At 37.6% G+C, this 21,362-nt stretch overlaps 3 protein-coding genes across 7 annotated transcripts in view; all 3 read left to right on the top strand.

The window, feature by feature from the left end:
- LOC103478392 (tumor necrosis factor receptor superfamily member 11B) overlaps positions 1-11,865 on the top strand; it is a 27,319-nt gene extending 15,454 nt beyond the window's left edge. The window contains exons 4-6 of the mRNA XM_008432212.2: positions 7,489-7,689; positions 9,668-9,886; positions 10,446-11,865. Coding sequence (XP_008430434.1) covers positions 7,489-7,689; positions 9,668-9,886; positions 10,446-10,840 — 815 coding nt within the window. The 3' untranslated portion in view covers positions 10,841-11,865. The remainder of the gene's footprint in view (positions 1-7,488; positions 7,690-9,667; positions 9,887-10,445) is intronic.
- A 92-nt stretch (positions 11,866-11,957) lies between these two features.
- Positions 11,958-18,558, top strand: LOC103478393 (tumor necrosis factor receptor superfamily member 6B-like). Of its 2 annotated transcripts, XM_008432214.2 has the most exons (6): positions 11,958-13,221; positions 16,975-17,062; positions 17,224-17,356; positions 17,463-17,642; positions 17,771-17,852; positions 17,951-18,558. In XM_008432214.2, the coding sequence occupies exons 1-6, from the start codon at positions 13,190-13,192 to the stop codon at positions 18,174-18,176; spliced, it is 741 nt and encodes a 246-aa protein (XP_008430436.1). In that variant the 5' UTR covers positions 11,958-13,189; the 3' UTR covers positions 18,177-18,558. The 2 variants fall into 2 exon arrangements, with proteins under 2 accessions (XP_008430436.1, XP_008430435.1); XM_008432213.2 differs by lacking the exon at positions 11,958-13,221 and adding an exon at positions 16,641-16,653 and having other exon boundaries at positions 16,975-17,356.
- A 2,316-nt stretch (positions 18,559-20,874) lies between these two features.
- Positions 20,875-21,362, top strand: part of LOC103478394 (F-actin-uncapping protein LRRC16A) — a 58,684-nt gene continuing 58,196 nt past the window's right edge. For 3 of the 4 annotated variants that reach the window (XM_008432219.2, XM_008432217.2, XM_008432218.2), the window contains exon 1: positions 20,876-21,349. In XM_008432219.2, coding sequence (XP_008430441.1) covers positions 21,310-21,349 — 40 coding nt within the window. In that variant the 5' untranslated portion in view covers positions 20,876-21,309. Of the gene's footprint in view, positions 21,350-21,362 lie in introns of all 4 variants that reach the window. The other variant, XM_008432215.2, reaches the window with a different exon arrangement.

The raw sequence follows: 21,362 nt of genomic DNA, 5'->3' as shown, positions 1-21,362 counted from the left end.
TTTTACGAAGAGCAGGAGTTTATTTAAAGAGACAGAAGCCAAATTTTAAGCCACTAAATTACAAAGGCAAAGCTCTTTTAAGTCATATTCAATATATATAGCATTTTTAAAACAACTGAAGTTAACAAGCTAGCATTTTGCTATAAAATGGCACTGTGTGTCTGGAAAACATATAATACTGACCCTATAATAAGAAAGTAGTGCATACTTGTGAACGTGAAGAAAAAATAATAGATAGTTTATTGAACGAACACTGTTTTGACCTCCTCTCTATCTTTCTGGATAACTGCTATCCTGAAAACACTAACATGTTATCCAGTTGGTTCACGAGACCACCGGTGTCCTCCAGGCAGTTAAGGGGTTTTAAGGTACAAACACATGGACAGGATTTTATTTCGGGGTAGTAGACTAAAGGGATCTGAATACAACACAACACAAGTTTCACGTGTTAGACATTTTAAACATCATACATCATTTTCCTTCCAATTCCTTTAAGTACTCTACTTTGTGTAGGTTTGCCACATAAGATTCAATTAAAATGCACAACCGTTTGCCAATGAAGCGTTTTATGTTTTTTCTTCTTTTGCGAGACACTGTTTTAAACATTTATCTGCTTATGTATGTATGTGTGTGTGTGTGTGTGTGTGCGTGTGTGTGTGTGTGTGTGCGTGCGCGTGCGTGCGTGCGTGTGTGTGCGTGTGTGGGGGGTTGGGGGCGGTGTAGGTGTGTATGTGCATATTTATGTGTATGGGAATGTGGATATTCCTGGAATATCCACACACCCATACTTCTTTGTCTGTAAATATCCATTAGTGTTTTCAGTAAAAAAAACTGTATTTTTCTCAGTTTCTGTTAATTTGCTGATATGGCAGAAGCTCTTGAAAGGATTCACATGCAGCATTTTTATCTCAGTCCTCTTACATGAGATGAGCAAAAGCATGTCTACATCTGTTCCTTTTCCTCTAAGTCATCGCGTCAAATCTTTATCAGATGTATGCATCTCTTTTAAAAAACCCAGAGATACATTCTCAAAAACTGATTCTTTCTGAGAAATGCTTTGTGTGTCGTCCTACTTTTTCAATCTCAGAAATGTATCATGGTCTATAGAATCTCCTTAGGACTTTTTTTTTTATCATATCTCTTTTTCACTGTACTTTTTGATGACAGAATCTATTTACTAATAACATTTAAAAAGCATGTTTTTTAAATATATTTTTGCAAGTGTTTTATGGGAGTGTGACATCTTTAGCTGCTTTATGTTTGCTTCAACTTCTCTCTACATGTCCTCCTCATTCATTTAATATATGATGTATTCATCATACTCAAAAATAAATGTTCCTGGACTCAAGTCAGATCATATAAGACCAAAGATCTTAATGTATAACAATCTGTTTCAGGTAGTGCTAATGCAAATGTTATATATTAATGCTTATAAATAGTGTACAATATGCTTATATATCAAATAAATGGTAGGAAGACAAGGTTATCATTCTTCACAGTCATCGATTGGATTCTAAAAGTCACTTAGGTTAATGCTAACAGGGCTTAAACAGTTACAGAGCTCAGTCTTCTACTTGGCAAAAACTCATATTACACAGTACCAGTAAATTTGTGATGTGTTTAATGTTTGTTGGTTAAATGAAGTTTGATTCAGCTTTACATCTAAAATGCATGTTCTTTCTTTGTATTCCTGAAATTAGCTTACATAGATCAAATTTCCATTGGCTAATACCAGGAAATAATGTGAGTCATCTGAGATTATTTGGCTTCTTTATGAAATCAGAATGAGCTTGATGAGCCTGATGAGCCTGATGAGCCAGACTTCGCCTGACGAAAAAATGACTCATTGTGTCTGCATTGTAAGGATCATATAGAGCATAACGTAAAAGGGAAAGGTTTAGGGCTATTAAAAGGTTATTTCGTAAACTTATTTTTCAGTATTTTTAAAATCTAATGCTTTAAAGACTGTAACCACTACATTAATCACTACATTAATTTGTTTTTAAACATTAAAACAATACATTAAGTCACTGCGTCATGCACCGAGCAGGCTGAGTTCCTTCCAATATTTATCTCTAATGGTTTAAATCAGCTTAAAACCAAAACTAATTTTGATAATCTTTGCTGAAATAGTACAGAAAAAAGTTTAGCTGTATTTAATTACAGAAAATGAGGAAAAGTTATTTCTTTCCACATATTGTATGTTAATATCAGGTTCAAACTGAATATACCCAAAGGGTAGATCCATGTTAGCCTTTTTGCAGCTTTAAGTATGGTTTGAATTGATCACATTAAATTTTGCCCTCAACATTTACGTTGTTTTAGTTCCCAAGCCTGAATTAATTATTGCAATAAAACTGATGTACATCTTTGAGTTAATAGTAATGGTTTTGTTTTGTATTTTTTCACCTAATTGTGCAACATGGGGTTTTAGTTTCATTTATCATAGGTGACTAAGTCTGAAATATCTTTATTGAATGTGATACTCATCGTCTTGTTAAGTATTTATGAAGCACATTTTCTTCCATTACATCTGCACTGGTTCCTCCTCAGCGCAGTGCTTAGTCATAATTAATGTAACGTGCTGTAGGTCTCTCCCAGCGTACCAGTTAATGTGCTCTCTAACAGTGCAATTGCTAGAATAAAAGTTATATCAAACATTTTTTTTACCCTGTCAGTTACAATGTTTGCTCAAGACATTAAGCACTCGTATAGCTTTTTGGGTCAAAACCTCTTTCAGTGTTATTTGACATGTCAGACAGCACGGTGACATTTTTTAAAGAGCCATAACACTGATGACAGTGTTATGGCTCTTTAAAAAATGTCACACAGTCACAGATATGTTACAGCTGACTTCAAGCGGAAACTGGAAGCCGTCTGCTTACCCTCAGTAAAGTGACATAGTTTCCACTGAACGTCTGAGACTTTCCTTCCTCTTTTATTTAATTGAAATTCAGTTCATGGTAGTTAACATATAATCTGTCCTGACGATTTATTTATTCAGAACCTGAGAATCATTTAGAGTTTGTTCATTTGAACGATAGAGGAGGAAAAAAATCACTACGTGACTAGAAATAAACAGTTTGGAAATTAAATCCATTATCCTACATAGGTTATTTGTTTATTGATAAAATATATGCTTAATATGCTAAACTCGGGATTTTAAAGTTAGATTGTTCTTTCACAATAAATCGCAATAGAGCACGTAGTCTAAAACATTGTAGCTTAAGCTACCATTCAGCCCAGATTCTTTTTTGTGGCATATGGTACCAACACACAAAACTGGTGCAACACATTTTTCATTTCCCTAAAACATTTTCTTATGATGTTGGATCATCCGATTCCTGGAGTGCTATGTTGCTTAGATATGAGACAGTGTTTCCCAATAAATCCACAGCAGACTTTTGAGTTGCTCCAAGTTTAGCAGACAAGTGACACATTGAAGGATTCAAGGAATTATTGCACAGTGCTTCTAGTTGCGGTTTAGACTTTTAAACCACAAGTTTCTGTTTCAGTCCCAATAAATTACGTTCTGTTTATGACTGTGTTGTTTTTCCATTGGCCTCTTTCTTTTTGGCTTTGATTTTTACCACTAAGTGAAATTAAGACATTCAAACTGAGTTTTTTTTCTCGTAGCTGATGTAACAGGTGGCAGTAAGCAAGAAAGCAATACGTTATTTTACCAATGCAAAAGGTTTTTGGCTTTTATCAATTAATTGATTAGTTGTCAGAAAACATGGATCACTTTAAAAAAACAAAAACCGTCACAAAATTATCAAAAGTAAATTCATTAAAGACAGAACCATTTAAATGTAGCAGCTACAAAAATATCAACACCCATTGCTTCCAGGCCTTGTCTCTACAACATGGCACACAGGTTTTGTTTTTTGTTTTTTTTCCTCATTCGTCTTTACAGATTTTCTCAAGCTTAGTCATGTTGAAAAGGCAGCATTAGTAGATAGTTATTTTTTAGGTCTTTGCAGAAATGTGGAATTAGATTTAAGTCCAGGTTGTGTCTGGACTACCAAAGGGCATACGCAGACTGTTCCTGAACCCACTCTTTTGTTATGTTGGGCTTGGTTGATCAGCTTATTGTTACGCTGGAAGACCATTTGTAACCGTACCGTGACATACATGAGAAGTGAGTCGGATTAAATATGGAACAGCTGTGGCAAGAGATGAGACTTCTTAACCTAGTAGTTGAACTGAAACTACAAACAACTGGAACCAAAACAAGAAACAGGACTGAAAATAGTCTAAAATACAAGTATCCAAGAAACATAACTCAACATGAGGAAAAAAAAATTATGTTTTTAGACAATAGCCTGTGCAATTCCGCTCAAAAAAAATCTCTCGCTTTCATCACAGTCTGGGCTTTCTCCCCTTGACTCAGATTGTCTCCAGTCGATTTTTAACTGAGCCAGTCAGCAAACAGAAAAATAAGTTGTGAACAATATTGTCAATTTTCTGCACTGTTTTCGAATCTGTAGTTTTATCAATGGCAGTAGAGGAAGGGAGCGAGGCCATTCAGTCCTGTGTTGGTCACGCCGCTTCCACATACTGAATTAACATTAAGAGCTGCCTCATTCAGTTCAGGGCTTTGGCGGAGGGTAGTTGTTTGGAGCACAGTCAGTTTCCGGTAAGCTTCTAGGCGTCGAGTTGGCACATTGCATACGTCAACGTTAGCAATTGGGGAAAATGTTAGACCTCAACACAAACTATGAAATTAATGGTAAGAAATAAACTAACATGGCTACATCTAAGAAATAATAATACATTTTACGTCTCCTGGTCCGACATCAGTTGCTCAGATAGTTTTTATGTATTTACAAGAAAACATTGAAATTCTCCCAAAGTGACCGATGGGTTCTAAAACAGTGGAAGGTCAATGTGCTTCCTTACCGAAGTCAACAGTGTTTTGGGAAACACTGAATTCTGGCAACTTTTTGGTATCACTTCCCAAAATGTGTGGTTTCACTAGAATCCGGTTTTGGAGATCTGCAGGCGATTCCTTTGACTTCACTGCTTGGTTTCAGCAGTGAGACCTTGCAGAAGCAGTGTAGGTCATGTTGAATAATCTCAAACTAGGACAAAAGGGTTCCAATAAAGTTTCTGTGTGATAGCATAAGGTGTAAGTACTTATCGACCTAATGTTTTTGCTTTAACAATTTTACAAAATTTATCTGGAAAAACATCATTTCACTGGGTCATTATTTGGTATTTTATGCAGATTCTTTTTTTAAGAATTAGTTAGGCTTATACATCTCAGAAGCAATTTTATATAGAAAATATAAAAGAGTTTTTAATGCCGTTTTAGTGTTTATTCTAAAACACATCTATGAAGCATAAAAGAAAAATTTGACAAAAATTACATTTTTAGGAAAAACATATCAATGTCAGCGTACATTTTAAATCACCTGTGTCATTCACAAGTCTGTAATGTACATGCTTTGTCATCATCAGTGCAGGAAATATTTTCCGTATGCATATCTGCAGGTGGTTTCTTGTTTTTGCGTAATAGTAAAAGCCAACACACGCATGCCTTGTGAGCGGGAAACGAATGAAGATGTTATATGAGATAAGAGCGCGGTGCCTTCCCACGCACTTTCAACTCTTTGGTTAAAGTTTTAAAATAAAAAGAGGAAGTGAATAAAAAACTATGTCTGTTATGTCAGGTAGTCATGTGATCTTGCAGGCTAAAGTACCAGAATCTTAAGACCATTTATTGTAATATTTCCAAGCAGGAACCCCTTATTACCACCTATAATTGGAGTTTGAAGCAATAGATTTTCATTTTGAAAGATAGGAAAATGGCATTAGGACTGCATTGCATGAAACGTGGAAAAAAAAAAAAAAAATTCATATCTAGTATGCCTCCCTCTCATGATATTTTTTATGTAAAACCATGATGATCACATGTCATGTTCTCAACGTAGTAACAATATAGAAACTGCTACTACAGATACATTACAAGTTATAGAAACTATGTGGGTGTGATGAGGAAGACATGTCTGAGTCATTTTCATACTGTTACCCGTGGCTTTGATTGATGGTCACATGTCTGCGGGCTTGGTTCCTAGAACTACGTCAGATTAATTGATGATCTTCACACTCTGAAAACGGTGACTATAGATGAAAGGTTACCAGTAAGATATTGAAACTGATGCCGCATCTTTTCAACTTCCTTTTGCTCAGCGAAGTGCTCTGCAGGGCATTTTGTGTGAAACACCTGCAGTAGTGTGTTGCCCATTGTTTTGACATAGGCAGGCACAAAGAGGCCACAAAAAGCAACCTTTTAAAAGAAAAGACAAAAAAATTAATTTCTTGTGATTTGTTTTAATCTAGTCAATAATGCAGGATTTTAATGAAACAAAAAAAGTGGACAATTCTTTACAGAAAAAAAGAGTAATTCACTGTTGATCCAAAATATTGAAATCCTGATTAACTCCTAACAAGTTAGCCAAATAATTAACATTTTTAGGAGGTGGATCACTTTGTGTTTTTTTGGCAAGAAATCCCTTTTCTTGCCTTTTCTTAACAAGAAAAGGAGATGAGTCAGTAGTTTCTGTATTTAGCCAAGTGTAATCTTTTGGGAGCCGGGGAGGCTTGGGTTCTTCTTACCACAAAACTACACAAAAGTACAAACATAGTTATTAAGAGAGAAATACTTCTTTGCTCCACTCATGAATTGTGGCCAGGGGCAGAGCAATATCATTTAGAGGGCCACACTTTGGAAACGCCTGATCTAACCTTGTCCATTGTGGCTCTGGTTGTATGTTGTATGATTCTGTTGCAGTCTGTAACAGATTTTCTTCTGGGATTGCTCCGCATTGCTTTGACCAACTTTGACCAGTTTCAACATTCTTTCTGAGAAAATATCGCCCGCAGGATGCTTTGTGACGCTAACACCACTAGGTTGAATGGAGGGATGGAGTGTTCAGATTGACGTACAGTGTTGGTTTTCTGTTACACTGAAGTTCAGTTTTGTTCTGATGAAGTGTCATATAAAGATTTGTTAGGAAACTTGGTTTGACTGACACGTAGTGGTGGAGAAAACCTTTAATTTCCCTTAGATTTTAGGGATGTCAGTCTAAAACTGCAGGGCCACATTATTAAATTTTTTTTTGCATTTGAAAAAGACTGTACATTTGATAGATCTGTATGCCCAAGCCAATATAATGAAATTTTGTTGGCAACAGTATGTCCAGTGCAAAATTGCTGGTCATATTTCGCCTGTTTTCTCTTATGTGACAGAGCAGTGCGAGTTCTCTCTCCTCACTCCGTATTTTTCTTCCACTTGCACAACTGTAAGCTACGTGATGACTGCACACATAAAATCTCATTAATAGATGACAAGAATCGAGGTTGGAACATGAAAAAGCGTGAACAGGTCAAATGGGTGGCTTTTGAGGTTGCTCGTTTTTTGTTAGGGAAAGAATCCATCCTGTCAGTTTGAAATCAAAACAATGATTTGTGGATGTCTTGCAGGTACGCCTGAAAGCGACACCGTGTGTGAACGCTGTCCGGATGGTTATTTCTCCGCTGGCGGCTCCTCCACGTGTCAGCCGCACAGACTCTGCGCTGATTTCGGCATGAAGACTCTGCGATGGGGAACGTCCACTTCAGACAGCCTGTGTGGCTCTCCTGACATCAAGGACTGCTCCCAGCATCACACTCTGTGCCACAATGGTGAGAACATAGAGGCCACAACGGATGTGAAAAGCTTTAGAACGATTCCAGCAAGGAGTTAGTTTATATCCAGCACGTCCCTCCTTTACACATGCATATGTAGGAGCGCTTAGAGTAGACCTCAATTGTCAACAACCTAAAATCATTCCGAGCTGAGCTATTTCAGACTTGTGGTCAATTTCATTCCCCAAGGCGGGGGATTTCCTCAGTCCGGTTTCTCTTCCAGATTCCAGACTTTTTTTTACTAATTCTTGCATGTCTGAAAACCAGCTCTAGAGAGACGCACCAAATGAATGTTTATGGCGCTCAATTCAGAATGACCCCATGATGGATCAATTACCCATTTAACTGTCACATCCTCCAACACAATAACAAAGGAAACTGAGTCAAAATGAGACGCAAAATGAGCTTTTGGGGCTTTGTTACTCAGGCTACAGCTATGATGGATGCTTAAATATATTTCAAAAGGCAAAGCCTCAAATATGATACTGAATTCCTGCAGCTTTAGAAATCACTCACAAGTCCAGACCCGGCACACTCCTGCACCGTATGGAGAATATTTGGAAGATCATTCACAAAACTCTCAGTCCTCAACCAGAATGATGCTTCCCTCAAACATTCATTCACCAGCTGTCTTCCTTTAAAGCACATAGCCACAAACTGTCTGCAGCTAATCCTGCATCGGTCAGGCAGTTTGAAGAAAAATGTGAAACTGAGATCAGTGGTGGTTCCCAAAGTTGTTAAGTTTTGAGGGATTTCAGGATGCCATGACTGAAAACCACACTTACATCATCAGGGGAGGAGAGAAGCAAGCCAAATGTCTTCTTCATATTACTGTAAAGTCAACCGCTAGGTTTGAAAAAAGAATATTTTTTTTGCTCACTCTGGAAACTTAATATTTGCAAATTGATCAGAAACCCACACATATGCACATAAGCGCTTCACGACCTGCTCAAATTCATGAATCTAAGCACAAAAATGTTTCCGGTTACCTTCAGCTCTGAATGTCATATGCAAATTGGGACTGTCCTCTGTGACAAGAACCGCTGCATTTTTATAATAGTCAAATTTAGTTGAACAAACCCTGCAATTTTTAGCTTGCCTTTTAAGGTATTCTTTGTAGCCTCACACTTGCAGTTTTGTGCTGCTGAAACATTTTAGTTTCCCTCATTAGACAAAAGACTGAGTGTTTTTTCCAAATGGCATGATGTGTTAAAAACACGTCAGAACACGAGCAGAGTAAAAAAAAGTCTAACGAAATCTATTATGTTCAGAGTCAGGATAATTATTCAAACTCCCAAATTTTTTGGTTTAAAGTAAATTACATTTTTTGAACATGTTTACTCTAACTGGAAGTAATATTCTAGAGATATAGATTGGGGTGATCTCAAGCAGGCCTTCCATAGTCACAGACTTGAAGCTAATCCACAAAGATCCTACGTGCAAAAAGCTGGCCAGCCTTTTTATAAAAAAAGGCTTCATTACTGAAATGTCAATTAATTAAATCCCAGCGACTTATTTAACTGATCTAGCTGAGTGAGAGTCATTTTTTGACGTGCCATTTCTAAAAATCAAATATGAATAAAAGCAGTTAATATTTCAATATAACATTGTGTAAGACGTCCAATTTCCTATCAAATCTAACTTTATGACTGAATGAAATTTATTTCAAGTATAAATCTGTCAGGAATAATTTGTAGCTTAAAAGTAATATGATTTTTGCTATGAAAAATGTATAATGTTGAAGAATACGTTCCTTTCCCATTTTCCTTCATCCTTTTTTTTTTTACACACAGTTACTTAAAGCTCTGCTTAAATGCATTTGCTAAATGTATGGGACTCACCATGGATTTGGCACATTTCTAATGAATTACAAATATAAGTAAGAAGAAGAACACCTCCAAATATTTAGCAGGTAAGCATCCAGTAGCTATATGTCCTAATCCACAAATATTTTCTCTCCTATAATTCCTCCCAGATGCGACTCTGTGTGAAGAAGCAGTCTTCCAGTCTCTGGCGTCGCTGCGACTGTCCTCGGTGCCTCTGGAGCGAATCCTCGAGAATCTCCCTGGACAGAAGGTGGATCTGAAGAGCCTGGAGAGGCTGAAGAAGGCGTGCTCTCCTCAGCAGCAGGTCCTGCACCTGCTGAGGCTATGGAGAGAGCAGAACAAGGACAAGTTGTACGGCATCATACAAGGTATGGATTAGAAGCCTCGAAACATGTCTCATATCTAATCATTAACTTCCCTGCTGTAGAGGTGGACAGATATCTTAAAATGACTGGTTGCTGTGGAATTCATATAATGTTTGTGGAAAAAAAATTGGATCCTTGTCATTGTTTTGGACCAGGATCGAAAACAGTGACCAGTGAAACGTTTTATTGACTACCAAGCCGCATGGACAAGTTTAGTTCTGCTTCAGTTCTGAAGATAATCATACATTTTCCTTTTTTTGTAGGAAATTTTTTCTTTTTTTTCCCTGTTGTTACAGAGCAGCCAGGTGTTTCATGCCACAGAGAAACAGCAAGTTGTGGTTTAGAAATGAAAAATGCTTGGATTGTCTTGATCAACTTAATAACTAAAGTATAAATCAAAAGAATGCTTTTTATTTTATAGAAATTTTTAGAGGTGGACTTTTAGTAGCTAAATTAAAAAAAATACAAAACCAGGAGAGGCAAGAAAATATGGAAGTAGCTGCACACTTTTATTTCTGACTGCCACTTCTACATATTAACATTGTCCCTGCATTTTCCCCAGGTGTGAACCACTGTGAGCGAAAGGTCTCCCGCTGCAACGCTCTAAAGAACCTGACCGTAGACGATCTCATGAAAGTGACCAACAGCCTGCCGGGAGTAAAGGTCCAGGAGCAGGACGTGAAGGCCGTGGTCTCCACCTGCCTGCCCAGGCAGTACCTCCTGCAGATCCTCCACCTGTGGAAATCTGCAAACTACAACCTGGATCTAGCCAAAGGCCTGACTCGTAGTCTGAGGGTGCTGCGCAGCCAGGAAGCGCCGCGGTATCTCGTCAAAAGCCTCAAGAAAATCAACCGCATCATAGGGACCACGTCAGCGCACAAGAAGTACGAGAAGATGTTCATGAGCATGTTTCAGGATGAGTCGTGCTTCAAAGCTCACAAGCAGCTAAACGAATGAAGTCGTGAGACTCGCAAACATGAAACTATGCAGCCGACAGCATTTCGAAAACACAAATGCATTATCCGACTGAAAACACGTGAAAAGATACATACGAAGCAAAAGAACACAGCAGCCATTGGACAGGGGAAAAAGTCATTTGTGAGAGAACGGTGTTGGATGAGGAAATACCAAGCAAAGCACATTGAGTACAGAGGAATAAGGAAAGCATACAGAACGTCATTTTTTTTTTTTGTTGCTCTACAAATAATACCACAGGCAAAAATTGTCATCCAGAATCTAAAGTATCAATGTGTGCAGGGATGAATCTAATTAGCCTGAAACAGGAAGAAAAGAACTCCCACAGCTAATGTTTTCTCACATCTGTTTCCTAGAAATATTTTCTTCTTTTTTTTAAACCAGAGTCTGTTAAAAATTAAGATCTAGTTAAGATGTAAACAAGAGGCTGCTTCACAAAAAAAAAAAAAAAAAAAAAAAGATTCTGATTTGTACTATTAGAGCTTTCTCGCTGTTTGAGAGCAAGAATTTGATTTCATAATGAAATACATTTATTTTCCTCAGCTGTCCATTTTTATTTGTTCTGGACTGCTACAAAGTAAAGCTGGTTTGTTTTACATTTCTTTTTTTTTTGGTCAGTTATATGAATGTATAAAGGAGTGCAATTGAGTGTTTTCTTTATTTAAAGTGTAATTTTACTTTCTTAAAGTGTAAAAGCCTGTTTTTATTATTTTTTATTTTTTATCGTAAATACTGGATTCTGAAATGCTGCAAGTCCCTAAAGTGATATTTTTTTATATTTTGTTTTGTCACTTTTATATTGGAAGTGGATGGTCTGTGTTGTATATATATATACATATGCCTGCCTGTTTCTCTTTAAGCTTGTTTAACTAAGTTGTGAAGATTTGTAAAACTCTGACGACAGTCAGTTTGTAAAAAAGTCTTGTTTTATTATAAAAAAGCATTGAACAGAAAAAAAGGCCTGTCTTTGCTTTTCTGTTGTCAACTAAAATCCTGACCTAAAATGATCTAATTCTTTACTTTCAGCTTCCGTTTTTCTCTTCTGATTTCACGTTTATTAAAACGACCAAAACCTATCAGACTGTCACATGCTTCAATCGCTCTATGACCTGGATTTAGAAAAACTAACCTACATTGGTTACAAGAGAGAGAAGTGAAAGAACACATTTATGTGAAGCCAGAAGAACCTACCTGGAACAGAAGAGGTGGTTGAAGGTTTTGTCTTCATAACATCTACAGCGACATTACAGTAATTAAATCCACGTCCCCACTCAGTTCTAAAGAAACTCATAATCTTGAGACATGTGACCAAAACCGTGCACAAGCTGACATTGTTGGAGATTTGATAAGGTCAACGATGTCAACGACACCAGCAGGGAATTGAATTGTTGTGTTTCAGCTCAAGACCCCCGAACTGACGGAGAGCCAAAGCCCCAATGACACTGCTCAGAGAAATAGAAAGGAAAACCTTAACACAATGTAACTCCAAGTCAATCACACTGCTGCTGGGTTCCTGTCAGGATCTTGTGTTGTTTTGTTCTGTGTTTTTTTTTTTTACTTCTTGTTTTGATTAGATCAGCCTCCTTTGTTTCACTTTAGTTCGGTCCTTAGTTAGTAATTCTAGTTTATTATGTTTGTTTAGTCCTTGTGTCTAGTTATTCTTTGTTGCCTTTAGTTCCCTCACTCCCTGTGCCGTGTTTTCGTTCTCTCCTCCGTCCATCGTCTTCATTTCCTTGCCTTCCTGGTTCCTGCTCTTTGTGTTTTTCTCTGGCTGATTGTAAGTTTTGTTTCAGCGTCATTTGTTTTTCCATTCTCTGCCTCTCTTCATATGAGTCCACTTAAAACACGACACTTCCATGTTGAGTGAAAGTGTCATTGCAGAAGACGTGATTAGACCACATCTTCCAGCATTCTTTGTGTTGCAAACATCACTCTGTGTCTTTCTCTCTCTCTCTCTTCCTCTTTTTCCCCCCTCACAATACATCAGAGCTGATCAGATAAGAACTGAACCCATTATAAAGGGACCTGGGAAGAAAAAAAAGCCTTGTCTTTTAGAGTCAACTTCCAACAAAGACAGTTCCTCTCTTTTGTTGTTTGGAAGAAGCACTGTTAAAACCTTCAAAGAGCACCCTGGAGAAGTTTTAAAGAAAGTCGTACACGTGTCCAGCTTTTTTAAAGTTCTTACATCAGCCAGAGCTGAGATCCGGGAGACTCGCACCGTGTCCAGCTCACTGCAGAAGCCCCTGGGAGAAGAGCCTGAGTCTACAGAGCCAGTCGATTCTTCGATTCTTCCAGCTGTTGATCCTTCTCTTGGACCGGTCCCTGGATATCATGTCTGAATCTGATCAACCCTCAAAAATACGGTCAGAGCTTAAGTGATTTGCATCTTCACCTTTGTTCTTGCACAGCTCGTCTTTCTCTTTTTCTCTTTCTCTTCCCCTTTTTCCCCCCACTATTATCCTCTTGCCATCATTTTGTTGTACAGAGACCAAAGTCAAGATCCTTGGTATAACTCAAGGTTATGCCTGAGTACACGGTCAAGTTTTATGACTCTTCGTTCCAAAGGGGTGGGCAGGTCTGAGACCCTCTCTCCTTTTGTTTATCGTGTGACGCTGTGTTTAGTGGCTCTGCTGACCTTTCTCTTTCTTTCTTTTTTTTTTAAATTTCTTTTGAAATTATTCAGTACTCTATTTCATTTTGTCATTCATTAATCTGATTTGAGCCCCATTTTTCTTTTCCATCAGAAAAGTTTGCATGTTGATAGTGAGAGAAAGAAGTTTGCTAATAAATTCACAGACTTAATAAGTATGTCAATGACCATTCCTTGTCTGAAGCGTTTCTTCTGTCCGGTGGTCTGAATTCATTCCTTCTCGAGAGACTGAAAGGCTTGACTTATGATTCCAGAGATTCTAGTGATGGTGCCCCAATTCAAATGAACAAACGTGAACATCCAAGATGACACACGAATGTGAGATGTGGCAAGAAGGTCTGCCATTTGTTTGTTTGTTTGTTTGTTTGTTTGTTTGTTTGTTTGTTTGTATCTCCATTGCTGTAGCAATGGCTACTCTTCCTGAGGTCCACATCATAAAAATATTTATTGCAAAAAAGCAGCTACACACACTGTAACTCTGTAGAAACATTAATTCATAAATGCACAATTATCACACTTTACGTAATAAAATAATTAAGTTATGACTGAAACATAACATATTTCATGATAACACTATATATCAAAAGTAGCTAAGCAAGGCTCTTTTAAAAGCTCTAGCATTTGTTACATTCACAGCAAATGAAGGGAGTGCATTCCATGTTGTCATTCCTGTTACATGGTGAAAGAGTAAAACAAACTTTTAAAGCATGCTTTGTATTAAAATTGTGCAAAGTTTGGCTAATTAAACATTGATTATTTAAAACAACTGGTATCTCAGATACTACAATATTTCTAAAAAAGCCTGAGAGGGTAATTTCCCCATGCTCTATCAGCATGGAGGAGAAACCAGGAGAGGTTGAAGCGGATGTAGGAGAGCAACAACACAGCAGCAGGACAGTTACTTCCTCCTTTATGCAAAGAAGAGCAGGAAGTGCCCTGCAAAATGACCTCCAGCAGGACACTAATGTGTATGTTTCTGCTCAAAACGTATCGACCAAAACCCCCCACAAAAGGGCTTGAGGCATTGACGATGAAATGGGAACATGTTCAGTCTCTGTCTGCCAACCGCTGTGAACGTGTCTGATGACAAATTTATAATAAAAATTTTATGCGAATCATTATACATATACTTGGTGACGGACGTTGCCATCCTGTAACAAACCTGTTGAGATTTAAATAAACCGATTTGAATTCAGTTGAATATGAGTTCTAATTTGATGGTTTGACCAACTAGCTTCCTTGTTGTCAGAGTATTGATGGCATGGTTGTTTTATAAATGAAAGGGAAAGAGCTGATTCATTTCCTATTCCAGTGTACTTTTTTTTGTATCTCTTCAAAGAAGGATACTGGTCACTTACGGTCAACAGGGGAACCTCCTGCATGCTTCTGGTGAAAGTGAAAGAAACACTGACAGGCCATGATCAACGGGAGATTTTCATTAAAGTAAAGCAGTGCGCCGACTTCTTGGAATGTAGAAGTTAATCACATCCTTGGGGGGAATTTGGAACAAGTCTCTGCTCCAACCCAGAAGAAGAACAAAGATATTCTGTTTATTTTGCAAAAGCTTTGTTCAGACACAAAGACAATGCACAGCACTAGCTGTCATTTAATTATATCTATTTTGCATCAATGATACATCATCTGATTAAGTTCTACTAATGTTCAAATGGGTGTCTTTGCTTATATCAGTAATTTCTTGTGAAAATCTTATGAGAACAAAACAGTCTAAAGTAAAATAGGCAAAATCAAATTGATAATTTGGCAAGTTGGTAGAGAATGAGTTTACATTTGACTCTTCTAAGTGCTTCTAAATGTAGACACACATTTCTAACATTTTTTCAGCTGAATCTACAATGGAAGTTTCTGTTATTGTAAAAGGTGGATGTAAGACGTTTTAGTAAAGAAAGGGGTAACATTTTTCTTATTCCCTATACTGATTTTAATATAAAAAATTTATTTTGTGAAAAAATAATGAAGTAATTTTACAATCAGAACATTTTGGGGAAGAAAATCATAGTTACGTAGTTAAGCATAGAATATCACAAAATGTCAAGCAAAGCATAAAATTAGTTTATTCAGCCGTTCAACTCTGACACTGAATTTTCAGTAGTATAGTGCTCCATGAATACAGGAACAGATGACACGTGCATCCGTCTGAGTCACGTACTCAAACTTTTCAAACTCAGCAAATTGTTCTACTATTCACACCTCTGAGTCACTGACGTGTTCTTCAAAGAAAAGCGGGAAATTATCAACCTCGTTTTTACCAGTGAGCAGAAAATTATTATTCAGGTTTTTCAAATCTTACAAAGTGGAGTAAAATTACACGTAGTCATGCAGATGTCAGAGAAGAGACATTTCCTGAAAGCTGGGGAAGCAGGAGTTTTACAAGTTGTGCAAAAAAGTAGTTGCTTGAAAACTTTCGCTACGTCTTTAAAAAACTTCAGCAACTTGCAAATCATCTAGCAATGCGTTGAAAAAATGTCTTTGTAGTTATTAAAGAGCGGTGTTCATCTTTACTTCATGTAATTCGAATGTCATTCAATTCATGTCATGTAATGAGATACTGTCACCTTTTGTTTTAAGGAAGTGACCAGCATGCTGAGAAGAGCTGAGGCCGCTGTCTGCGTGTTATCTATTGCATTATTTAAAAGCTCTATAAATGTGAATTAATCAGATCAAAACAATCATTTCTACCTAGGTTTATTTAGCAGGTATTTCAGCGTGCATCGGTTTGAAGCCAAGCTAATTTAATTTAGGTCTGAGTCTTTAACACCACCACATTGATTGTCATTATATTTTATTTACTTTCCTCATTTTCATGAACATGGGAGAAACATGTTTTCACTAGAACTACAGCATGATTCAATGCTACAGGCAAAAATGAAAGAAAATCAGCTTTTTGAAAAGATTTTCTTCTACTTAGTCACATGTAGCAGTCGTGGTTAACAAGCGTATCTTAGCTACATGATTTACATCTCTGTGCATGTGTGCATCACATGGAACCAGATTGACCTTTCAACGTAAGCTGATCAAAAGATGACGCCACAGAAAAACCACCTACGCAATAACTTCCTTATAAAAGTCACTGAATCTGCTCCCAATGTCAAATCCACTTTAAAGAAGTGAAGACATCATGAGCATGGTGAGTGTCTGAATGATAGATTTAATGATGAATGAAACTCAAATATTTTTACTTGAACTGATACCAAATTAGAGATTTTTTTCCCAAACCTGAACAAGCATGACAGAGCATTTTAAATAAAAAAGGGCCGGTTACTCATGTGTTTATTTAACTGATTGAGAGATACAGTATGTAATGTACTTTTCAAAAAATTATGTTTTAGAGGATGGCTGAGACCTGCAGTAAGTTATGTTTAGAAGAAAATGGCATTACTTGGGACCAAAATGAACAGAATTAGAAATGAGTGTGTCATTTCTCATCCTTTAATAATTCTCTGCTCAGCTCTCCCTGTCAGTCCTGCTCCTGCTCCCTGGCATTCTCTTGTGCGCCGCAGAGGATCCCACCTACCAACACCGAGACTGGACAACAGGTAAAATTCTCCAATGCAAACAGTGCAGACCGGGATCTTACCGCACCGCTCACTGCACTGCCGCCAAGGAAACGCAGTGCGCACCATGTCAGAGCGACCACTACACGGAGCTGTGGAACTACCTCAACAGGTGTCTGTACTGCAACAACTTCTGCTCACAGAACCAGGAGGTGGAGCACGAGTGCTCTTCAACCAACAACAGAGTCTGTCGTTGCAAAGCTGGGTTTTACATGATGGAGGACTTCTGTGTCACACACACAGAATGCGGCCCTGGACATGGAGTTCAGGCTATAGGTAACACCAGCTTTATTACACCTAGTCAGGTATTAATATGAACGATTAGATTATTTCACAATTGCTCCCAATTCAATGTAATGACACTTTTTTTTTTCTGTCGTAGGTACACCAAAAAACGACACCATGTGTGAAAAATGTGCCAAAGGGTATTTTTCCAGCTCATCTTCTGCCTCTGATCAGTGTGTAAAACATCAGGACTGCTCAGGGGCCAGCGTCATGCTCCTCCAAGGCTCAGCATTCCACGACACAGTTTGTGGCACCTGTGAAAGTCTCGCAAATGGAGGTAAGGACCTTGAGTCTGGAATGTCATACGACTCAAAACTCTAATGAAATTCACAGAGTAGGTTAGTAAGTGTTGGTGAGGCGAGGCATTTAGACTTTAATCGAAACATCTGGTATTCTCATCCGCAGGTGATGACCTCAGAGCAGTCCTGTCTGCATCATTCACTGGGAGCAGGATACCAAGAAGAGATTTAAGAAGACTTATTCACAAGTGAGATCACACTTAAAATTTTCTGCTATGACATTTTTTATCCATTGTTTGCTCTTTTCTTTAAAGCTTAAAACATCATTTCTCTCCCCCCACAACAGGATCATTCATAAGGATCAAGAGGATGATTTCACCGGAGACTCAGCTCTGCCAAAGCAGAGAGGCCCTCTTGTAGATGTGATCAGAGCGTGGCTGGCCCAGGCTACTCCAGAGCAGCTCAAAGAGCTGGCTAAAACCATGAGGAATTCCCAGTTTAGCTCCATAGGGACTAAACTAGAAAGCATCCTTGATGAAATTAAGCAGCGGAATCCTACCTGCAGTTTATAAAACCCATGTGGGGAGCCTGTGCTGAGCTTAAACATCCTTTCTCATTGTGTGTGTTTACTGAACATATTTTTTTTTACAGAAAGTTTTTAATTTTGCAATCATGTGCAGTATTATTGGGAGTAACAGAGGTTATCAGTATTACTAAATGTTCTTCATGTCTCTATAGTCTGTAAAAAACAGTTCATTCTTTGTTTTTGTTTCCTGTATGATGGGCCAGGTTCCCATTCATAGGAGCGTAATGATGTTTTTTTTGAATATCCCGGTGAAGTACTGAACTATATTTGTGTCAAAAATAAGCTTTAGAATGTTGTGAAAGGAATGTAAAACGTTTTGTAACTATATGAAGTCAAACTGAAATAATAAACTGTTCTCGTACGGCAACAAAAATAAAGTTCAAGTTGTTTTAAGTAACTCAGGAAAGTCCTTATGTTCTTAATAATGTTTACATGATAACAATGTTCAGGTTCTGTTCTGGTTCTTCTTCAGTGCAAACTGTTTCTCTGCTACTTAATGAAACATAACTTTCAACCAGAGTTCCTAATCAAGTTTATGCACATATCAAAATATTAACTTTCCTTTACACAAGAAGAAATTTGACCTTTTGGGAGTCTGACTCATTGGATAACAGGAAAACACCCACATATTCAGATGAGTTCCTTATTTGACTATCTGATCACAGAACTTCCACCATCAAAACTCAGCAACAGAAGTGAAAACATAATGAGTCAGAGAGTTATGTACATTAGGGCTTTAGGAATGAATGAAACTGTATCTATTCATATTTCAATTCACAATCTAACAGTGTTTCTGTTTTGAACCTGAATTAGATTTGTAGTGACTTTTTACTATGGAGTTATTTGCATTTTTCAACAATGAGCATCAGTCAGGATAGAAGCTAAATGACAGGTTTGATAAAATCACAGGAAGCTCACTATTTCCCTATAAAGATATTGTATTTTTATTCAGATAACATTTATCAATGTTGTGTCTGTAGATTGAAATTATGAAATTATTCTAAATGCATTTCTTACTTTCATTCAAATGTCCTACCTGATTATTCATGCAGGGTGTTTTCTATCTCCAGTGGTCATTATAGGGATGCATGCATGCTGTTTGTCTGTTGTTGGCAGAAACAACCATGCAGCTAAGAGAAACCTAAATTAACCTAAAATATGAAATGTAGAAGGACACAGGAGTACTCAGAGAAAAAACAGACACAGGAAGAATGTGCAAACTCCATACATAAAGGCCCTGGCCTGAATTTAAACGCCAGAACCTTGTTGCTGCAGGGGAAATGAGCATTTAGCTGCCACACAATGCAGCCCATTTCTTTTTCACAGATGAAGAAAAAAAATAATCAACTCAAGCTTAGTTCCAACTTGGTGCAGATATTTCCATGGAGTGGTATATTGACAATAAAACCAGTCATGAATATTTCCAAATTGCTCACTTTTATGTAATAAAAATAAGACATAAAGGAGTTAGATACATTTACTTGTTGAAGTTGACATGATTTTCCCAGATTGACTCATTTTTATAAGACATCCATTCATTCCTGCTTAACCTTACAGGATTGATGGTCTCCATATATTCAGTGATAGAATAAAAAAATACTGAACTATAATTTCATTCACGTAAAGCACCAACATGAAGTTAACTTTGTTTTCACCAACTCAGCTTAGTTCTCCATATGTAATTGTAATATGTGGACACAAGGTGGCGCTGTTTCACTTCTCTAGGGGTACCGGAAGTACATGCTTCGAGAATTTGGCATTTTAATCATTCACCAATCATTGTGAAAGTAGAATGCCAAGTTTGGTTTGATCCAGGAAAATCAACAATTTAAATGAAGGTATCATAATTTTAAAACTTTTTCAGCGGGATTTTGGTAGACATGATTTCTGCTCCAGTCCAGTTTCCTACTCTTACATGCATCCAAAAAACAGAAAGCCATGTGAAAGTCTACATTTTCTCCACATAATGAACCCTACTCAAAAGGATTTACCTAAACTAGAGTAATGCAGATGACAAAATATTATCCCAAATGTCATTCACGCCAATAAGACTCTACAACTTCGTCATCAATCCAGGCAAAATATATGTTGATCTAAATAGTTTTGTCAGCCTAATTGTGACATGTGAGATAAAACTTGTATTTTTTTGGAAGGTGTGTGTTGTGTTACATCGGACCTAAAACTAACTCAACCAACGAGCAACAGGCCGTCATGAAGTCAAAACATGGTCATAGTGTGAGGATTTGGGACTGATCTTGTTTCTTCAACACATGGACATCTGAGTTTTTCCTAGGGTATTTTTTGACTTTGCAAGCTCAGAAATGTTTTTTTTTTTTTTTTTTTTAGAAAATTTCTGAGATAATCTCAAGATTTCTGTTTATTTATTTATTTATTTTTTTATTCAGTGTAAATTTCCTCCTTTTTAATCTACAATGGCTGTGATTAACCGTAGTAGAGAATCTTATGTTTCTATACTTTCGTTATATACAATAATTCCCTAAATAATATGTTAAAGATTTACTGTCAATTTCTATTCCTAGGTCTTGGGGTCAGTAAGCTTACATAACCGCTAGGAGTCACTGTTTCACAGAATCCCCCTATGTAGACGCCTCATTAATAACAGTCTGTCACCACCATCTTCGACGCCCCCTTCTGCCACGCCATGACGCCCCAGCATCGCATCGGCTCCCGGCTGTGGCATCACCGAGCGGGGAGGGGCTCCGTTCAATACTACTGGTTTGCACTGTAATACCGACGGCTTTCCGATAGGGCCACGGAGGAAAAGATGTTTCAGAACAGTGGTCCTTTCATGCACCCGAGGCTCCGGGCTTTGATTTGATTTAAACAATACCTCATTTTGTTTTTTTTTTTGCCTTTGTTCTTATTATAAGACCTCAGAACGGAGGGAATTTTACCCACCGAGAGGAGATGCGTCCACCAAAACGCGGATACATTGTCCGGACAGGAGCGGAGGAGAGGAGCATGTAACTGGGAGAACCGCACTACCACCACCTGACACTTCTCTTCCCCTTTCCTCATTATTCCCCTCCAAATTAAGGGCTTCTCCATGTGTTGACTCAGTTCTCGGCGCTGTTTGGGAATATCTCTCTTCAGAAAAAATGAGTGAAGAATCGTCTGATGTTCCTAAAGAGCTTCTGGGTAAGAACAGACA

This window comes from Poecilia reticulata, linkage group LG16, assembly GCF_000633615.1.
Source record: "Poecilia reticulata strain Guanapo linkage group LG16, Guppy_female_1.0+MT, whole genome shotgun sequence".
NCBI classification, from domain to species: Eukaryota; Metazoa; Chordata; class Actinopteri; order Cyprinodontiformes; family Poeciliidae; genus Poecilia; species Poecilia reticulata.
This window is presented reverse-complemented; position numbering and strand designations above follow the sequence as displayed.